We start from the raw sequence: 21,437 nt of genomic DNA on the forward strand, positions 1-21,437 counted from the left end.
CCTAACTAAGTAACAGGTAATAGAGTTAAGCAGACTTCATAAACTTTACAATTGTAAATTTACCATTAAAACATGATGGACCAATAGACAGAATCTAACTTATGTCCACACCCTCAGTTCAGTAAGTTTCATGAATCTGAACCTTGTTTTCCTGAAGAACTCTATTAAGAAAATCACTAACCATTTATTTCCTATCTAATATTTGAATAGGACTTCTCAAAGGCCTAACTGCTAAACAGAAAAAATATTTCTCATGAGAATACTGTCCACGTAATCAGTGGAACAGTGTATGGTGGATAGTGGAGATATGTAAATATTTTAGTTATTAATAAATATCTGATATTGCTGACATACTGACATTTTTTTCATTGAGGCAAACTATTTTTTAAATTTGCGTTTGAAAAAATTTAAACTTACAAAGAAGTCCAAGAACAGCATAAAAACTGTCATATATTCATTATCAAGATTCATCTATTATTAATATTTTGTTTCCACGTGCTTTATCATTTTCTCTGTCTACATAATATTTTCTGAAGCATTTGAGAGTAAGATGCATACATCATGGCCCTATAATATTTACCCATACTTTTTTCAGGGAGTATTTACTAACAATAAAGATGTTTTCATATACATAAATACAGTATATTTATCAGCTCAGTAAATATTTCACTGGCAATACTTTTATCTGATCTGACATCCAAATTCTGATTTTGTCATTTGACCCAATAATGTCCTTTACAGCATTTGTTTTCCTTCATTACTAAATTCAAATTAGAATCACATGCTATATTTTGTTGTCATTTCTCTTTAGTCTCTTTAATCTTGAGCATTTCCTTAGCCTTTTAAAAATAATTTATAAAATCGACATTTCTGAAGAATGCAATCCTTTTCTTAATAGAAGGTTTCTCATTTTGCATCTGATGTTTCCTCATGATTAGGCTCAGGTCATGTATTCCATACACTACCCAATGAGGTTGGGTTCTTCTCAGGATATAACATCTAGAGCCACATAATGTCCATCTTCCCCCATTTTTGTGATATTAGCTTTCTTTTGGTTTTTTTTTTTTTTGAGACAAAGTCTCACTTTGTTGCCCGGGCTAGAGTGAGTGCCGTGGCATCAGCCTAGCTCACAGCAACCTCAAACTCCTGGGCTTCAGCGATCCTACTGCCTCAGCCTCCCGGGTAGCTGGGACTACAGGCATGCGCCACCATGCCCGGCTAATTTTTTCTGTACACATTTTTAATTGTCCAGATAATTTATTTCTATTTTTAGTAGAGATGGGGTCTCGCTCAGGTTGGTCTTGAACTCCTGACCTCGAGGGATCCACCCGCCTCGGCCTCCCAGAGTGCTAGGATTACAGGCGTGAGCCACCGCGCCGAGCCGATATTAGTGTTGATAGTTCCTTCCATATATCTTTATTGAGCATTTTTCCATTCCAGCTACCAGCCACTGTTCAAGATGCTGGAAATACACAAATGTTGTACATTATATGCTCTTAAGGAGATTATGGCCAGATTTTAAGCATTTTCTCAAGGATAATGAAGCAATGTACTTGCTGGTGTAAGAAGACAACTTGGGAGAGATAACGCTGGATCCTATGACAAGTGCATCAGACAAGAACAAGACTTAGGTTCTAGCAATACAATATATGGGCTCCAAACTCTGTCTATATGAGTTTAGGCCAGTCACTCATGAGTAAAACATTTTGTCAGAAGGGTTTTCTTAACATAGAATTGCCTGTTATTTGTTGAATAGACAAACAGTAGATAGTTGATGAGAGTGATTTTTATTAATTTTGCATAGTTGTTGCCATGATGATACAGTTTTAAGAATGTTCAGTTCTTGAATATATTTGTGTTTGGAGAACAACAAGGTCCAGATTTCCACCCTAATTGTGGAAGATTCTTGCATACAGAAGAAAATCTTTAGCACCCAACAAAGAAGGTTCATATTCCCTTTGGTAGTAAATTCCTCTTTGCCCACAGAGGGCATCAGCATCATAATTGAGCCTGAAATTCAGGTAAAGGGCCTCTTGTTTAAGGTATTAATACTAACAATGGGAAGTTCACTTATAGGAGGAACTGAGATACTGTAAGCAGATCTGGCCATTTAGGAAAAGTATTTTGCCTAGGGCTAGAGTGGACTAAATAACTCCAGGCTAGCTAAGATTAACCATAGCCATCTGTAGATCCTCAAATATTTTCTGTTCTCATTCTTCAGTTCAGAGAATTGCTGATCTATTTAGTTTCCCATTTAGGAAGTATGTTGTGATTGAGATCAGCTTGCCCACTGAGGATCCCTTCTAGCTCCACAATTCCCAAAGTCTACTTACACCTGTTTCAAATTGTCAAGTTGTCAAAGGTTGGGTCTCCTCTCATAATTTGTGCTTACCTGGAGTCTGATACAAAGTTCCTTTTCATAGAAATGACAGGGTTTCATATTTACTGTCTTTGTCTTAAAAGGTAATTACAGGCATACCTCATAGATATTGCAAGTTTGGTTCCAGACCACCACAGTAAAGCAATATCACAATAGAGCAAGTCTCACAATTCTTTTTGGTTTTCCAGTGCATATAAAAGTTATATTTACACTATATTGTAGTCTATTAAGTGTGCAATAGCATTATGTCTAAAACACAATGCACATACCTTAATTAAAAATACTTTTGTGCTAAAAAGTGCTAACAATCATCCTAGCATTCAGTGAGTCGTACCAAGTTTATGTAATATTATCAACTAAGTTTATATAATATTCTAAATCTTTTGTTATCATTTCAATAATGTTCACGGCATCGTCACCAAGAGTACATTGCATCTCAAAAAACCGCTTTTTTTGCTCATCCGTAAGAAGCAACTCCTCATTTATTCAAGTTTTATCATGAGATTATAGTAATTCAGTCACATTTTTAGGCTCCACTTCTAATTCTAGTTCTCCTGCTATTTCCACACATCTGCACTTCCTTCCTCCACTGAAGTCTGGAACCTCTCAAAGTCATCTATGTGGGTTGAAATCAATGTCTTCCACACTCCTGTTAATGTTGATATTTTGATGTCCTCCCATGAATCACAGATTGTCTTAATGGCAACTAGAATGATGAATCTTTTCCAGGAGCTTTTCAATTTACTTTCCCCAGATCCATCTGAGGAATCACTATCTATGGCAGCTATAACCTTGTGAAATGTATTTCTTAAATAATAAGACTTGAAAGTCCACATGACTCCTTGCTCCATGGACTACAGAATGAATGTTGTGTTAGCAGACATGAAAACAACATTAATTTCCTTGTACATCTCCATCAGAACTCTTGGGCGATTAGGTGCATTGTCAATAAGCAGTAATGTTGTCAGTGGAATCTCTTGTTTTATGAGCTGTAGGTCTCAATCGTGAGCTTAAAATATTTAGGAAACCATGCTGGAAATGGATGTGCTGTTATCTGGGTTTTATTGCTCCATTTTTAGAGTGCAAGCAAAGTAGACAGCATAATTTTTAAGGGTTCTAGGATTTTCAGAATAGTAAATGAGCATTGGCTTCAACTTAAAGTCATCTGCTGCATTAGCCCCTAACAGGAGAATCAGCCTGTCTTTACAGGCTTTGAAGCCAGTCACTGACTTCTCCTCTCTAGCTATGACAGTCTTAGATAACATCTTCTAATAGAAGGCTTTTTTATGTACATTGCAAATTTGTTGTCTGGTGTAGCTATCCTCATCGATTATCTTAGCTATTTCTTCTAGATAACTTGCTGCAACTCCTACACCAGCATGTGCTACTTCACCTTGCACGTTTATGTTATAAAGGTGGCTTCTTTCCTTAAACCTCATGAACCAACTTCTTCTAGCTTCCAACTTTTCTTTTGCAGCTTCCTCATCTTTCTCAGCCTTCATAGAATTGAAAAGAGTTAGGACCTTCCTCTAGATTAGGCTTTGGCTTCAGGAAATGTTGTGGCTGGTTTGATCTTTTATCCAGACCACTTGAACTTTCTTCATATAAGCAATAAAGCTATTTGGCTTTCTTATAATTCATGCATTTACTGGGAGTAGCTTTTAATATCCTTTAAGAACTTTTCTTTTACATTCACAATTTGGCTGTTTGGTCCAAGAGGCCTAGCTTTTGTTCTATCTTGGCTTTCAACATCCCTTCCTCACTAAGTTTAATCATTTCTAGCTTTTGATTTAAGTGAGAGACATGCAATTCTGCCTTTCACTTGAATACTTACAGGCCATTGTAGGGCTTTTAATTGTCCTAATTTAATTTTCCAAGAAATGGGGTAGAGATGGGGGACTGGATGAATGGTGGAGCAGTCAGAAAACATACAACATTTACTAAGTTTTCTGTCTTATATGCGTACAGTTCATGGAGCCCTAAAACAATTGCATTAACCTAAACATTTGTACCCCCATAATATGCCGAAATAAAAAAAAATCAAGCAAATGTAAAAAAAATTGCATTAGCAACATCAAAGGACAATGATCACAGATTACTATAACAGATATAACAATACTTAAAAAGTTTGAAATATTGTGGGAATTACCAAAATGTGACATAGAGACATGAAGTGAGCACTTGCTTGATGTAGAGTTGCCAGAAAACTTCAATTTGTATAAAATGCAACATCTGCAACATACAATCAAATGAAGCACAATAAAATAAGGTGTACCTTATTAGCATGTGTATTATAGCTTTAGGTAATCTCTCCTTCTCAGAACATATTTTAAACTAGCCTGCATTCTCTCATGCACTTATTTGAAGAGAACTGAAAAATACATAAAAGCAGTTCTTGATTATAATTTTTTTGTCTTCATTATTAGCCACAATCAAGAACTTTATTTCATACTAGCCTTATAATAAAATATAGTAGCTACTCTGATTTCAAGTGAGTGGGGCCATGTTGGTCTAGCAGGTAATTCATTACCTACTGCTGATACTAGTATATTTGGATTGTACAAAGCACAATCCAAATAGTTGTTGTGTTTTCCTGAACATAGTCTATGCCCATTCTCTGAACCAGCACCAGGTGCTAATGGATAAAGCATACAAAAGGGATGTGAGGTCTAATCCTTTCTTACCTTGACCCAAGTGTGTGGGGTTCAGGTTCCCCAGCTATAACCTTGAATTTAAAAAAAAAATTCAAAATCTTTTGCAACTTTTTCAGATTTCACTTTTTAATTATATTTGAACATAACCCTGACTATATTAGTATCCAAACTTCTGGAAATCACTTGTACTCTTATTATATGCATTTCATGAGAAGTGATATTTACTTAGTGTGCTCTTACAAATGGGCCTCAGCTGAACATCAATCTCTCTTAAAATATTTCTCATGTTAAATGTAGACTTTGTGTCTCTGCTTCTTAGCTTTAGCAGTAGCAGAATGTTCTTACTCTAAATATAAAATTATTTTTAAAAAGCAAGGAACAACATTTTCTTTAATTAGCTTCTTCCTTTGGGGGTTTTGGAAGAGGGGTTATGACTTGACAAAGATCCTTCCCATCTGTTCCTGTTTGTTTGCTTTTATTTTGACTTCCTTTCGTTGTCTTATCCAGTATCACATGAATCATTAATATTTGTTTTCATCACTTGTTTTGGTTTCCTTTACTCCACATGATTAAGACATTATGTTGAGAGAGACTCAGGGTTACTATATTTTACATTAAAACCTCAGATTCTTTAAGTAAATATTAAACTTTCTAGATATATGATCTTATATGTTTTCCCTCTCCGGTGTTAATATTTTCCTCAGCTCTGGGATGGTAAGGCATGTGCACATACAAGTGTTTTGTGAGAGCAGCAAACATCATTAGATTACAGGTGTCTGGATATAAGTTTTGAACAAATAGATGGCATTTTTAATAAAGCTAATTCCTAACAGGAAATGCAACTTATTAAACCCTTTGTGCAAAAGACATGTCATAGATCCTTGTGGATGTTTGTGAGGGAGTTCTATTCAAAACTAGAATATATACCTATTTCCATATTATGTGATATTTTTCACTAGCATGCTCCTTTGTTAATGATTTTATATGATTTTCGCACAGTGAAGGAATTGGATTTTTGGTGTCACCCAACTAAACAATTTGAAATTGCTCCAATTTATACATCATCTTCTAATGTAAAATCTTGTTATATAATGTGAATGGTGTTGAACAAACTTCACTAGTTTTTAAAATAAATGATCAAGCTATTCAATGCTCTAGTTTTTATATATAGAATAAAAGCTAAATTTTATATCTGTCTATATGTATTAAACATTACCAATAACTACACATAATAATACATGCAAAACAATTAAATTTAATAAATGAACACAAAACAAAACTAGAAATTTTGTGACAGAATTCTTATTTCTCTCTCCTCAAGTATAGCAAACAAATAACACATAGAATCTATATATTTATTAGGTGTGATTTGATCATTTCAACTTTAGTAGTAAAACCTGAAATCCATTTTTACAAAGAATTAAAAATTCTTTTCAATTTATTGTCTGTGTATCTAAATCTGCATAACAGTAAACAGCATGCAAAAATTCACACCTGCAATAAACTATTTGGTGATCTACATACTTTCTTATACACCAAATTATAGCTGTAAGCATCAAATCACAACAAACTTTGAAACTATTAGGAATTTGTAATTTAAATAGTTTTGTTCAACCCCTACTCCCAAATGCTTTTAATTAGAACAGATTTTTTAATTAAGTACTCCCATGCACAAAGTCGAGCTTGATGATTTTCCTGTCATATCAACCTCCCATACAAAAGCAAACAATCATTGTGTTAAAGGAAGGTCTTTTCTCTGAAACAAAGCTGGAACAATTCTAGTTGTGCTTTCAAATTGTTCAAGTGAGGCTCTGCAGCCTAAAAGGAAGCCCTTGCCCCTAAGAAGACAGCATGGAACAGATGAAGGAGGCAGTGAGACTAATGGTACTGAGGTGTATAGGAGTCAATCCCATAACAGGGTGTGGGAGACATCATATTTCCTCCTTTGTCAGTCCAGTTGCTTATTAGAGGAAAAGTGATACAGTGGAATGGACATGAAATTTGGGTTCACATAAATATCAAATCACTGCACTTCCATTTGCTAGCTCTGTGAAAACATATCACACTTAACCTCTTTGAGCCTTAATAGCCTTATTTGTATGTGGCACTAAGAATACATATTTTGTTGATTCATTAGAAAGTTGATACTTAAAATATATATAGCACCTAGAGCACAGTAGGTGCTCAGAAAATGTTAGCTTTAATGATAATCATCATTGCCATTATTGCCAATATACTTGATCTTAAAGTTAAGCTTTTATCCACTTACGGTATCAAGGAATAATTGTTTGCTAATCCTGGCTCAGCATCAGGAGCAAACAGGAAATGTATTTTTTCATTGGCCAACATATGAAGATAAAAAAAAAAAAGAAACAAGGTAGGAATTGGAGGGTAGCTGTGAGATTATCTAGTTAGGGGGTAAGTATGAAGTACAAAGGGCAACCCTTAAAACAAAATATATGAATAAGCGCTCTGAGTTTCCAAAGGCAAACAGCAGATCTCTGAATAACAGGCCTCAGCTATGGAAACACTCCGGAGATTCCAATAATCTCTTTTCTGCAGTTCGTTTTTTGTAAGGCCTTTTCCGTGGCCTCCTGACTTCTCTTGCTGTTTGAAGAGGAGAGAGTACTGGAACCATTATTATATAGTATAAAAACGTGGTACAATTTGGATTAGGGACCCATATATCCTTCCTAGCACCTTTGCGATTCACCTTTCATTCAGGTAGTTTGTTATAGGAAGCCTAAGGTAGAACCACAGCCCCATAATTCAGAGGCCTGTTGTTAGCTCTCTGGGTATGTCCACATGTGGCTATTTATTGTTGGGTTGCAGGGCCAATATAACTTCTCTGGAACAATATAAAAAATCAGCTTCAACTTGTATTCCTACAAACTTTTAATTATCTACAAGTATGTTTCAATAAAGATGACAAAATTAGAAGATAGAATTGCTTTTAAAGTAAAGGGCCATACATGAAGGGAGAGAGACAGTTACTTTTCTATGCTCTGTCTGTGCCAGGTGTATTTCTGCCTCTAGTTGATTCTAAAGCAGAGAATCTCTGATGTCTAATAATTTTTAATCATAGAGAAGTACCATACTGTGGCAGGTGGGATCTGTTTTATAGCTGACATCTTTAATGCTTGATACATTTATCCATCTGTTAGGAACATTAGTCAAAACTTAATAGGAGACATTTATTAAAAGTGGAATTAAAATAGATCAGATATTGAGCATAGAAATATAATGTATATAATTTTTATACATGTATTTTATATATGACTCATGGTAAAGATGCCTACAAAGTAATTATTACTGGTATATTTTAAAAATCAGTAGAGTTTTGTTTAAAAATTTAATTTTAGGCAGACTTTAAAATTTCTAACATGCTAATAATTTTTATTCCATAGATATATTAATTAATTCCCTTCTCCAAAAGTTTAACTTTTGAGGCCACATTAAAACTTTTAATGCAAGCATCACGCTGAAGCATTCTCATTCTAATACTGGCGGAAAGAGAGCAACGGCTACTGTTTCCACGGGCCTCACCATGTATGTGGCAGGCTCACCTTTTGTAACTTTTCAAGGAAAGCTAAGTGCTATGGATTTAATTTTTAGGGTGCATGTATTGGGGAATAAATGAAGGAGCTCTATTTAGAGAAGCTTTTAGGAGAGAACAGAAGAATATGTGAGGAGGGAGAGGGCACTTGTCTTGTAGGATTCTAGAAGGAAGAACAGGCCTGAATATTTCAGCACTGCACAGAGCTTGGTGTGCTGTAGAGGAGGAGAGGGTCACTCATCGAAGGGAGAGTGGTTAAAAAATAAGATTGGAGTGGAAAAAAAATAATACCAATTTATGTATCACCTTGTAGATTGTGGTGAATAATTTGTCTAGTAACATAAATGTGGACCTTTTAAAATAATTATTCATGGTTAATGGATTATTTGTATATGTCTACTCTTTGCTCCTAGATTCTTTCCACGTTATGTACTGTAAACATCACCAAAGATTAGAAATCTATTTTTTAATACTTTCATTGCTTTTCTTCAATGTACAAAGATTTAACAGATCCATAGTGAGCGCTGAGATGTTAATTTTGAGCAAATTATTACTTTTTCACAGAGTTTGTAAAGCAACCTAAGTTAATGGAATTTGAATTTTAGAGAAGTTGAGAAGGTCTCTCTTCCTTCTTCCTAATCCTAGGAAATATTGTGTATTTTTTAAAACTTGGAATGGGAATGATAACCTCAATATACCTGAATTCATGATACAAAGAATGAAATAAATTGAAAAGAGAGCTATAGGGATGAATAAATTAAGAGAATAAGACTTAGAAAGCTTTGATAAAAGTATCATCACTCTACCTCTTTGGTTATTTCTATATTCTCTGTTACTAGATTTTTTTTAAAAAATTGCTTTATGTAGTAGAAACTATTAGAATCAAAGTTATCGTTAAAAAGATCTGATTTTAGGTCGGGCGAGGTGGCTCAGGCCTGTAATCCTAGCACTCTGGGAGGCCAAGGCGGTCAGATCGTTTGAGCTCAGGAGTTTGAGACCAGCCTGAGCAAGAGTGAGACCCCCGTCGCTACTAAAAATAGAAAGAAATTATATGGACAGTTAAAAAATATATAGAGAGAAAAATTAGCCAGGCATAGTGGCACATGCATGTAGTCCCAGCTACTCGGGAGGCTGAGGCAGGAGGATCGCTTGAGTCCAGGAGTTTGAGGTTGCTGTGAGCTAGGCTGACGCTATAGCACTCTAGCCTGGGTAACAGAGTGAGACTCTGTCTCCAAAAAAAAAAAAAAACCGTCTAATTTTTAGCTACTTACTCATGTAATGTAAGTGAAAAGGCAGACTTTTGTCCGACTGGTGAGTGTAATGAAGCTAAGCAAACAGAAGAAATCAGACCAAATTCCATCCAAAAACAATAAATACTTCAAAATATGTTGATATGATATTGCCTTATTCTTACTCAGAAAGATATTTCATGTAAATTATATGGCTTTCATATTGCTATTTAATTAAGGCTTGATTTAGGAAGTTCCTGTCTTTATTTAATATCACAATAGTTACTGCTGAGCTATAGTAATATTTAGTATCAATGAGAGACTATAGTTGGAGACCAAAGGAGGTAAAACACTTTTAGACTAAACATCTATGGGGAATATTCAGCACAGCTGGTGTATGTCTTTAAGTCATTGTCCAAAATTAGAGTTCAGTTGGATTAATAATATATTTTCATTGATTAATCTTATACCTTATACCCAAAGGCATGTGCTATTATGGGGGAGCAGATCTTCATTGTGCTCATTATATGTTTCAACTATTAACCCTGATATACAATTACGGGACTGGAATACAAAAAAAAAAATACTTAGAGGCTTTCAAGTCATTGTTAATATTATCATCAATGTTGAACTAGATTAAATTTTAGAGAGGCAACTAGTATCAGACACAACTTATTAGAAATTAGCCAGTCTGAGACTAATCTCATGGACATTCCTGACCTTGTTGAGAGAAAATGGTGGATTTGGGATATTAATGATACAATAATTTAGATATACATATTATTCAATACCTACTTTGTGTAAACCACATGAAACCTATCTCTGATTCATTTGTTTAACACATTAGTGAACATACAGTAGTCCTCTTACCCACAGTTAACCTTGCTTCAGAAATATTACAGTATTTTGACAGAGAAAGGGCGATCACATTCACATAACTTTTAGTATAGTATATTGTTATAATGATTCTATTTTATTAGTTATTTTTAATCTCTTACTGTGCCCAATTTATAAATTAAACTTTATCATAGGTATGTATGCATAGGGAAAAATACATATATATAGGGCTTGGTGCTATCTGAGGTTTCAGGCATCCAGTTGGAGTTTGGGAACATGTCCCCTACAAATACGGGAGGACTGCTGTGTACTAAGTGCTTGGGATATATCAATGAGCAAAACAAAGAGAGTTCTGTCATCCTGGGAGTAGTATTACAACCCTATAAATGAGGTTAAGATAAAACATGAGATAGGATTATAGAATTTGGGCACACTGATATTTCTATGAAGTATAATAAAAATGATTTAACGTTGGTGATTTTAAGTTCCTTACTAATTACTATATATATTATAGATTGTGTAAATGCACTTAATTATCTTAATGGTGAATGTGAGATCTGCAACTATTTAGACTATCTTTTATATTTCCTGAATCTAATGTAAGTTATTTATGTTTCCTTGTATTTTAATTCTTCAAGTTACCATTTTGCAAACATTTGTGTGGCAATATACATTTTTCAAATTTTGAAAATCTTTTCTTTTGTGGTTGTCTCTACCTTCTATTGCAGGTGTTAACATTTGAAATTTAGACATACTTCACACAAATATATCTAAAGTTTAGCCCACTTCAAAAAGTGGACAGTTTAGGGGGTAATATATTAAAGGAATAGGCTTAGGTTTTGTTTTGGATTTTTAGTTTTCCATTTCTTATTTTTGCTTCATTCAAATGGGTTTATTCAATGTCTCTGAGATTTGATTTCCTTTTCTTTTTCACATAGCTGTGTGTTTCTTCATTGGTAAAAGTTAAGTAATATACACTATTTTTATCTTAACATTTAACTGTTGGCTTAATCTCATTTCAAGGGATAAAGGCTATAGTTCATTGACAGTGATGAAATAACCTAGGTGGCTTTCATATAAATAGCAACAAATGTGCACAATAGATACATTACATGGTATATTTAACAACACTGCTAAAGAGTAAAGATGGGAGTTCAGTCTTTCCTGATGAAGATACACCTGAGTGCATTCAGAGAAAATTTGGTTCTGCAAGCTTGGAGGAAGTAATTGTTATTCAACAGAAATCAACTAGCTTTGCATATCAGTAAAATACACACACATATTCTTATCTATTTTGTGAGTGCTCTGGAACTGATAGCAAAATAGCGAAATATATATTTATGAGAACTAGAAATGGTGTATTCTTTTCAATCACATAAACTCAAGGTAATTATGAAATTAACTCTGAGAATATGTGAAAAATGTGACTTCCTAAGCAAGTAAAGATAGACTAAAACCACAGATTTTATATCAGGCTACATAGTTTGTATATCCACATTTGTACCCCAAATGCCATGTCATTAATTATTTTTATTTCATTTCTAGATGGAAGACTGTATTTGAAAACTACTGTCATGTACTGAATCTTTCCGGTTGAAGAGATCGATGTTATAGTAAGGAACTTTGCAGTCAGACATTCGTCATGGGAAAGTTTGGAAAAAATAAAGTCCTTTTGAAGGGAACTTCCTCAATTTTGTGTATTAATGTTCTTTGAAAGTTTAAGTATTCTACAGAAAAAAAAAAAAACAAACAAAAAACATTTTCTGCATTGATTTTCACCTGTGGTCCATACCAGAGACCTGAGAATGTTTGTAAATGTACAAGTATCAAACTTCTTACAGTTAATAACTGCAACTTGCTGCTGGACACTTGTATACAGAGTTAAAGGCAGGTCTAAATGAGACCTAGCTTTTTTTTTTTTTTTTTCTAATGGAATGAACCATTTTCCTCTTCTGAAAATTCTGTATCTGAGCACATCAAGAGACTCTTGTAGCAGTGGTTACCCAGACTTACAGAATTATGTCCTCCAGAAACCAGCAAGAACACTTGGCAATGAACTCGTAGGGGGCATAGAGGATTCTGAAAAAAATAAAGAGTAATATTCTGTTACATTCAATTTTAAACTCTCTAATTGTGAGGTTTCTCCTAAAGATTTTTTTCACATACTTTCCAAAAGACCAACAAATGGATGTTGACAACAACCCAATGAAATAACATTTTGCATATCTGAAAAGAAGCATTGAATATAAGCCAAACGGTTTCACTGAAGGTCTTTTTTTTTTCTTGAAAATAAAAATATATATATATAAATGTAACATGTTTTCATTCCAAACTGGTAGTGGTATATAGAATTAAAGATAATAATGTTGCTTCTTATTCAAGCTGTTGGTCATATGTACAGTATATAAACATAAAACACACAAGGAAGGTATTATGTATGCAGTAGTATACTAGAGTTTAGGAAAATGAAAATTTTAGAAAATATGTTTTGTCACCCTGTTGGTCAGAAAGACGTCTTTCTGGTTTTAACGCATGCAGGCATGTAAATATTTGTCTGGAGTCACAGTATTAATGAATGAGATCTTAAGCATCTGGTGACATCAGAACTCTGTGTCAGCCACTTTTATTTGTATATTGAACTCTAGTTAGTGCCCCAAACAGCACTATTGATAATGGATTGTGGCTAAACAGTAAATCAAAACACCAGAAATATTTTTATATGTTAATGTCATATTATGTTAATGTTGCTGAAAAACAAAACCTAACCCTTGATGTACCAGTCCAATACCATGTAGCGCTGAGTGAAAAATAAAGTTAAAATGTGTTGTGCTTCCCACCCTGGACAGAGGGAAGGGTGGCTACGTGTTATTTTCACTGTCTTTTTGAAAGTTACAGTATGTGTTTTCACTTTTGTGCAGAAAACTGGAAGTAAAGCTCCAAACAGTGCTTATTATACACTAAAGTTACCTTCTCTTTGTTTTTACATGTCTGGAGTTAACACCTTTAAAGACTGATATGAATCAGTACAGTCACTGTACATTTTATGATTTTTTTGTCATCTTAAAATTTTATGATCATAACATTATTTATTACCATAAAACAGCAAAAATCTTAAATGTCTAAGAAAACTAGCTTAAAATGCTTAAAGATAGTTCTGATTGGGTATTAATTATTTGGTTAAAAAATAACATTATAGATACTCTGGCACTAAGTTTCTATTCCTTTTAGGTCTTCCTTGCAATACTGGAACATAATTCTTTTGTGTAGCTCTCTATTAACCAGCTAAGTCCATTTTTAATACAAAAAAAAGGTTAAATGTACAGTTCTTATTTTAGCTTGCTTTAAAAGGGAGCAATATTTTTTATTTAAAGTATTGTTAGTAAATGCTTTGTAGAAACTTGGTTTTCTAAGTGTAGTTCTTCCATAACCATCTTTTGTTGTTTGAGCACAGGAGATTCTATTCCTAGTTATGTGTATTTTTTCCCCTATATACAGTCTTTAAAGGATTACAACACTTAAAATTGGATGGACTTGTGGCAAACTTTTGAATCATACATTTTTTGAAAGATTTTTTAAAAAGCCTACAACTTACATATGTAGTAGAATCAGCCATTGCTCTGCTCCTGGCATAGAGTCACCTGTTAAGTGGGTTAAATAGTTTTAAAATACATACTTTCAAGACTTTTGAGAATGCTTTAGTGTTTGGTTTGACATAAAAGGAAATTTTAGCAAGTATTAAAGCAAAAAGCTATCAGCTGTATGTTAAGAGAGACTCTTACTAACATGTTGTAAATATTACAATTCATGAAATGTTATTGTTAAGTCTATAACTTAATTTTCCCCCTTTTTTAGTTATACAGGTTGGTTTGGAAATTTGTGTTTTGGCATAAACAAGTAAAATTGTGCCCATTTTATGGTTTCCATGCTTTTGTAATCCTAAAAATATTAATGTCTAGTTGTTCTATATTATAACCACATTTGCGCTCTATGCAAGCCCTTGGAACAGAACATACTCATCTTCATGTAGGACCTATGAAAATTGTCTATTTTTATCTATATATTTAAAGTTTTCTAAAAATGATAAAAGGTTATTACGAATTTTGTTGTACAAAATCTGTACAAAAATCTGTTTTTACATCATAATGCAAGAATTGGAAATTTTTCTATGGTAGCCTAGTTATTTGAGCCTGGTTTCAATGTGAGAACCACGTTTACTGTTATTGTATTTAATTTTCTTTTTCTTTTCAACAATCTCCTAATAAAACTGTCTGAAATCTCCCTGTGACTTTATTTACAGTTCGTCTTTATTAAATTTTGTGAAATGCATGGCATTGAAGGAATATTTACTTTCTAATGGGAGGCATCTAGAAACAACATAAGTCAGCTCTTTGCAATGCAAGGGGAACAATGCTCAATGATTTTATTTAACATGCAACTGCTTCTATCTCTAATATGAATTACTGTGGTGAAAAACATCATAAAAGCACACTCTGTAGTTATTGTTTAACAAGCAGATTTTCCATATTTTGTTTCTTGCCAGCTAAGCAAACTGCCCACATATACATGATTTATTTATGTACATTTCTCAGTTTATGAAGCTGTTATTTGTACCTTTTTCCTTTATATTCTTATATTCCCATGATTCTTATTTCACAAAGCTTTGTGCTGAATAATGTAAAGTAGACATGTTGATGGAACAAAATATATTATTCCCATATCTATAAGAGTGTAGATATGTAACTCAGTGTTTTATTTTCGATCTCTATCATTGGAAAAAAATGCCTTTAGAAACTTTGAAATTACAATATTCTTTAATAATATATAAACATTTTAATCAATCAAAAGTGCAGCATTTGAAGAAATATTGGGTTGCTTTCTCTGTGAATATTCTAAACATTCTCGAGAGAATGAAAAATGGATTTTTCTTTCTGTCTAAAGGAATTATTTTAATGAATTCTTGAAATAGTATATTAACAAATTCATGATTTTTTCCTAATAAAACCTAAAATGTTTATTTGACCATTACAAATACATTTTTGTCTTCTGTCATCATATGTTTATGTCAGTAAGACTTGTACTAGAACATCATACAGTCTCCAGATGTTAGCAGAAGTCAGTGATAATTTAGGTTTCCCCCATGTGTTTTCATTGGGACTAGCAAATTTACAATCTGCACAAAAGCCATTTATTATTAGAGGAGAGTATCTTATAAGTTATATAAATTGCATTTTTAAAATACAGAAAATAGAGATGTTAATAGAATCAAAACGTTACTGTAAATTGCATTGTAAAAATATCACTTTTCCTCATACACAGCTTGGTGCTAACATTTTTCGTTAATATGTACAAATGATATATAAAAGCTGAACTGATCCTCATTTATTCATTTAAGCAGATGCATGAATAAAGCCTCTCTTCTGCACAAAGGATTGCACTAGATGTTGTAATGACTGAAGTTGAAAACATAGTCGTTGTCCCAGAAGAGCTTATAATTTTATTGAAACAGGGAATCTTACTCCTAGGAGAATAGATGTATAATGTTAAATCTTTATCACTCAGCATCTATATATCTATAGGATAAGTAAGGGCTTAAAATGACTCAAACACAGAGCATAAATTCCTAAATGCCAACTGAGTGATTTAGGTAATGAGTGACATTTGTAGTAGTAGCATCATTTACATTTAGAAATTAATGAGCTGAAGATTTTGAGTTCAACAACTGGATCAGTTAGGAATCCTCTCGTTGGACGTAACAAAAACAAATTTGTGCAAGGTTAAAGAGCAAAAGAAATTGGTTATAAAGACAGACAGGTACACATGGAATCCCCAAAATAGGAATGCACCCAGCCCCCAGGGACCAAAGACCTTTCTCCTACTCTCAGTGACTCGGCTTCTTTTTCCTTTCATTGCACACATGCTTGCTTCTCTTGTTCATTTCTTGACTCCTCTAGTATTTAGGAGCCTAAGACCAAACCCACAGAAGTGAACAAATCATTCTCTCTCCATTGTCCTAAGTCAGATTCCCTGAGAGTTCTGATTGCCTCAGGTCAGAGCACATGCCAGTAAGTTAAGGCGACAGTACATTAGATGAGTTTAGGGAATTTTAGAAACTACTGTGTCTAATTAAATTGGAATCTCTGGGGTTGAGGCGAGGGCATCAGGATTTTTAGGTTCTTCAGGTGATTCTAACAAGGAGCTAACATTGAGGACCGCTGTCTGGGAGGATGGCAAGTATCACATTATAGAAAACAATTAGTGGGGCTTCTGCTATGGGGCAGGGAGAGATAGCTGCGGTGCATTAGGGGGCATCCTAAGCTGTGCAGACACTACAAAGGCCAACTAATAGTTCTGTAAAATCAATTAAATATTTTTGAAAAGTCAATTTTAGCATTGTGAATTTAATTCTCAATTGAATATGAATTTGCAATAGGAGTGCAATGATTTTTTTTCTAAATAAAATTATTGATAAATCTGACCCCAGTACCAACTTCCTAGGGAGGTAAAAATTCTGTCTCCGTCCTTATTGACATTTCCTCCCTCTGAATGTCCTGAACATTTTTCTCAGTCCATACCATTTGGGGACAGCCTTGGTTTTTTGATGCCTGGGATCCAGTTTCAGAGGAGCAGCCCTAAGCCCTCTTCTCAGAGAGCCTCAGAGTTTGCAGAAGCAAAAATTATAGTCTGCTGTGGTTCTTTCTCAATGCAGATAGAGTAAATATTTCAGATAATGGCAAGTATAAAGTCAGGTGAAAGGAGGAATGCTTTTCTACTTATACTGGTAAAATGCCTGTCAATACAAGTAGACTGTGATACGTTTTACAAATATAACGTAATACGTAACTGTGACCACTAACAATGCTGTATTAATATACATACTCAAAAACACTATAGATAAATCAAAATGGAATTCAATGCTAAAGTGAGGTTAGCTTCCGGATAAACAGCATTACAAATAGGTTTGGTAATTGATCCAGAGCTTTTAGCTACTTTGCTAGTAGATTCCAATTCCCTCCCAGGTACTCTGGCTGCTCTTTCATCAATGCTAATTGTGTGACAAACTTTGTCTCTTGCATTAGGCAAGAGAAGAAGATAGGTTGGTTGAACTGTCTGTGAAACTGTGCGTTGATACTCTTTATTTATTGTGTGTACTCACTTTCAACAATATATTTCAAGCTGATATTTAAAAAAAAATAAGGACATAAATGGTAACTAATTATTAAAAGTTATTAATTTAAAAAATCCCATTGTTGGTATTTACCATAAGTGTGGAAGCTGGGAGATGTTGAAACCAGTCAGCCTTTTTCCTATAAACTCATCTTGTTATACTTATAAAGAAAAAGGGGCCAGGCACAGTGGCTCGTGCCTGTAATCCTAGCACTTTGGGAGGCCCATGTGGGAGGATTGCTTGAGGCCAGGAGTTCAAGACCAGCTTGAGTGACATCATGAGATCCTGTCTCTACAAAAAGTGGAAAAATTAGCCAGGCATGGTGGCATGCACCTGTAGTCCCAGCCACATAGGAGACTGAGGCAGAAGTATCTCTTGAGCCCAGGAGTTTGGGGTTGCAGTGAGCTCTGAAGAGGCCACTGCACTCTGGCACAGGCAACAGAGTGAGACCCTGGTGTCAAAAAAAGGGGGATTCCATTGAGTTGGATTTTTCAGATAAATCTATCTGTTTATCATGTGCCCAGATTCATTTATACTGAGTGGTTAGGGGCTCGCTTCATTAATATATTTTGATGCTTTTTAATATATACTTTAGGCAATTTTGCCTCTCACAGAGAACTCTTGTAAGACAACTGGTACACATCAGGGCCAAAACGATAGTGGGCAAGGGATCTTGGGACATGAAATTCTCTGCAGTATAAAACAGAACAGGGCAAAACCAGAGAACATGATCAAACAGCAAATGGGTAAATGACCTAATAGCACAATGTATTTTCAAGGAAAAGGGTAAGGGAGGAGGAGAAAATTCTTGATTGACTAACATAAAAGATAATTTAGCTTCTAGATTGATTCAATAGGTATTTAAAGCCATCTGTGAATTTGCTGACACATGCTCCACCCCCACCCCAATCCCTGGGGAATCTTTCACCCGAAGTTGCCGGGATGCATGCAGCCAAATGTACCTCTATCTTGATTGGTCACCTAGCACTCTCTATTTTTCTGCTGAGTATTCGGTATTAGACCCCACTAGCTTCTGTTAATTTTTACATCTGTGCCACATGTTTCCATAGCAAACACTCAGGCATTCTTACTCTGACAAACGCTGGGAATTTTGAAACAGTCGCCCTAATGCAGCAAACTGTCTCTGTACCTTTGTCAGAGCAGTAAACCAGACACACCTTCCAACCATGAAAAATTTAAGTATGAGAAGACACTTGTCCTCTGTGTCTGTTAACCTCTAGGTTCTCTGAGTGGTCCCATTGAGGTCTCTTCCCTAAACTTTGCAAGAAAGGCTATCCGTTTCATCTTATGGGTGTTTGAAGGAACTTGGACCCAAAGGGACCCCTAGCTCTCACCAACAGCCATCTCTGACCCCTAATTCTTTACCCTACCTTTCAGAGACTCTCCCTATGCTTGTTCATTGTCTTTTGTCTACAATTTTAGTTGTAAGAGGAAGGATCTGGAAGAAACAGGGTTTTTCCCTTGGCCAGAGCTAGAAACAAGAAGTGACTTTGCAGGGTTTTGTGTGTGTGTGTGTGTGTGTGTGTGTGTGTGTGTGTGAGTGTGTGTGTGTGTGTGTGTGTGTGTGTGAGTGTGTGTGTGTGTGTGTGTGTGTGTGTTTTCCAATCTCATTTTATTTAATTTTGTTTTATTATCATCATATCAGAGGGCAGAACTTTGACAAATGGGATCAAATGGCACTATTACTTGCTGAGAAAACCATCTAAAGCAATCAACCAGAGTTCTACATAGAATCTGCAAGACATCCACCTATTTATTATTTTAAAACACACATTTATATAAAAGCAGCATTTTGCAGAGTAGGTTCAGTATGATCTTGTAGTTAATGTGCAGGCATGTTGTTACTGTGAGCTATTTCAGAACCATAGAAAATGTGAAAGACCCATATCCTTTATCCAGGACCACCAATTGTTAATATTTTGCCCCGTTTTTTTCCTCTTTCGTTCTCCCCCCATCTCTCTCGTAATTTGTAAAGACCCATGTATTATTTTTATAAAAATTATATTTGTTGCATTATAATGCATCAACATTATTTTTTATGTTAAAATGCCCCAAATTTGGGCAGCAGGAGCCCCTTCATGTTGGATCTTATGTCCTTTCAACACATCTTCATTAATTCCTGAGTACTTACTTGCTTTGAGGGTCAAGAATACGTATCAGGATTACCTGCTCCTTTAACCTCTTGAGAACTGAAAACAGCTATTTCTCTAAAGAGTCTTTACTTTGGAACTACAGCAGAAACTAACTGATATAATTCCATGTTACATGTAGTTGCTTTTTAAAATTCAGTCTGAAGATCTGTTACAAGATGATTCATCCAATTTACATTTATTTCTACCATCTTAATTATTTCTATTTATTCTAATTTTTCAGAGTTTCTTTTTATCATTTTTTGTATTTAGTTACTTACTTACTTATTTATTTATTTATTTATTTATTTATTTTTGAGACAGAGTCTCACTTTGTTGCCCGGGCTAGAGTGAGTGCCATGGCATCAGCCTAGCTCACAGCAACCTCAAACTCCTGGGCACAAGCGATCCTACTGCCTCAGCCTCCCGAGTAGCTGGGACTACAGGCATGCGCCACCATGCCCGGCTAATTTTTTTCTATATATATATTTTTAGTTGGCCAGATAATTTCTTTCTATTTTTAGTAGAGACGGGGTCTTGCTCAGGCTGGTCTCGAACTCCTGACCTCGAGGGATCCACCCTCCTCGGCCTCCCAGAGGGCTAGGATTATAGGTGTGAGCCACCATGCCCGGCCTACTTATTTATTTAATTTCAGCATATTACGGGGGTACAAATGTTTAGGTTACATATACAGCCTTTGCCCCACCCCAGTCAGAGCCTCAAGTGTGTCCATCCCCCAGACAGTGCACAGCACACCCATTAGGTGTGAACATACCCATCCCCTCCTCCTCCTTCCCATCTGCCCAACAGCTGATGAATGTTACTACTATACGTGCACTTAAGTGTTGATCAATTAATAACAATTTGATGGTGAGTACATGTGGTGCTTGTTTTTCCATTCTTGTGATACTTCATTTAGTAGAATGGGCTTCAGCTTTACCCAGGATAATACAAGAGGTGATAGATCACCACTGATTTTTGTGGTTGAGTAGAACTCCATGGTATACATATACCACATTTTATTAATGCACTCATGTATTGATGGGCACTTGGGTTGTTTCCACATCTTTGCAATTGTGAATTGTGCTGCTATAAATATTCAAGTGCAGATGTCTTTTTTATAGAATGTCTTTTGTTCCTTTGGGTAGATGCCCAGTAATGAGATTGCTGGATCAAATGGTAGTTCTACTTTTAGTTCTTGCAGGTATCTCCGTATTACTTTCCATAAAGGTTGTACTAGTTTGCAGTCCCAGCAGCAGTGTATGAGTGTTCTTATCTCCACATCCACACCAACATTTATTGTTCTGGGACTTTTTTGATAAAGGCCATTCTCACTGTAGATAAGTGATATCTCATTGTGGTTTTGATTTGTGTTTCCTTGATTAGAGATGTTGAGCATTTTTTCATATGTTTGTTAGCCATTTGTCTATCTTCTTTTGAAAAGTTTCTGTTCATGTCATTTGCCC

The 21,437-nt window shown here is 34.9% G+C and overlaps 1 protein-coding gene across 2 annotated transcripts in view; it reads left to right on the top strand.

Moving 5' to 3' along the window:
* Positions 1 to 14,934, top strand: part of DACH1 (dachshund family transcription factor 1) — a 401,211-nt gene extending 386,277 nt beyond the window's left edge. For both annotated transcript variants that reach the window (XM_045567619.1, XM_045567618.1), the window contains one exon: positions 12,202 to 14,934. In XM_045567619.1, the coding sequence (XP_045423575.1) occupies positions 12,202 to 12,239 (38 nt within the window). In that variant the 3' untranslated portion in view covers positions 12,240 to 14,934. The remainder of the gene's footprint in view (positions 1 to 12,201) is intronic.
* The last annotated feature ends 6,503 nt before the right edge of the window (positions 14,935 to 21,437 follow it).

Source organism: Lemur catta, chromosome 13, assembly GCF_020740605.2.
Source record: "Lemur catta isolate mLemCat1 chromosome 13, mLemCat1.pri, whole genome shotgun sequence".
NCBI classification, from domain to species: Eukaryota; Metazoa; Chordata; class Mammalia; order Primates; family Lemuridae; genus Lemur; species Lemur catta.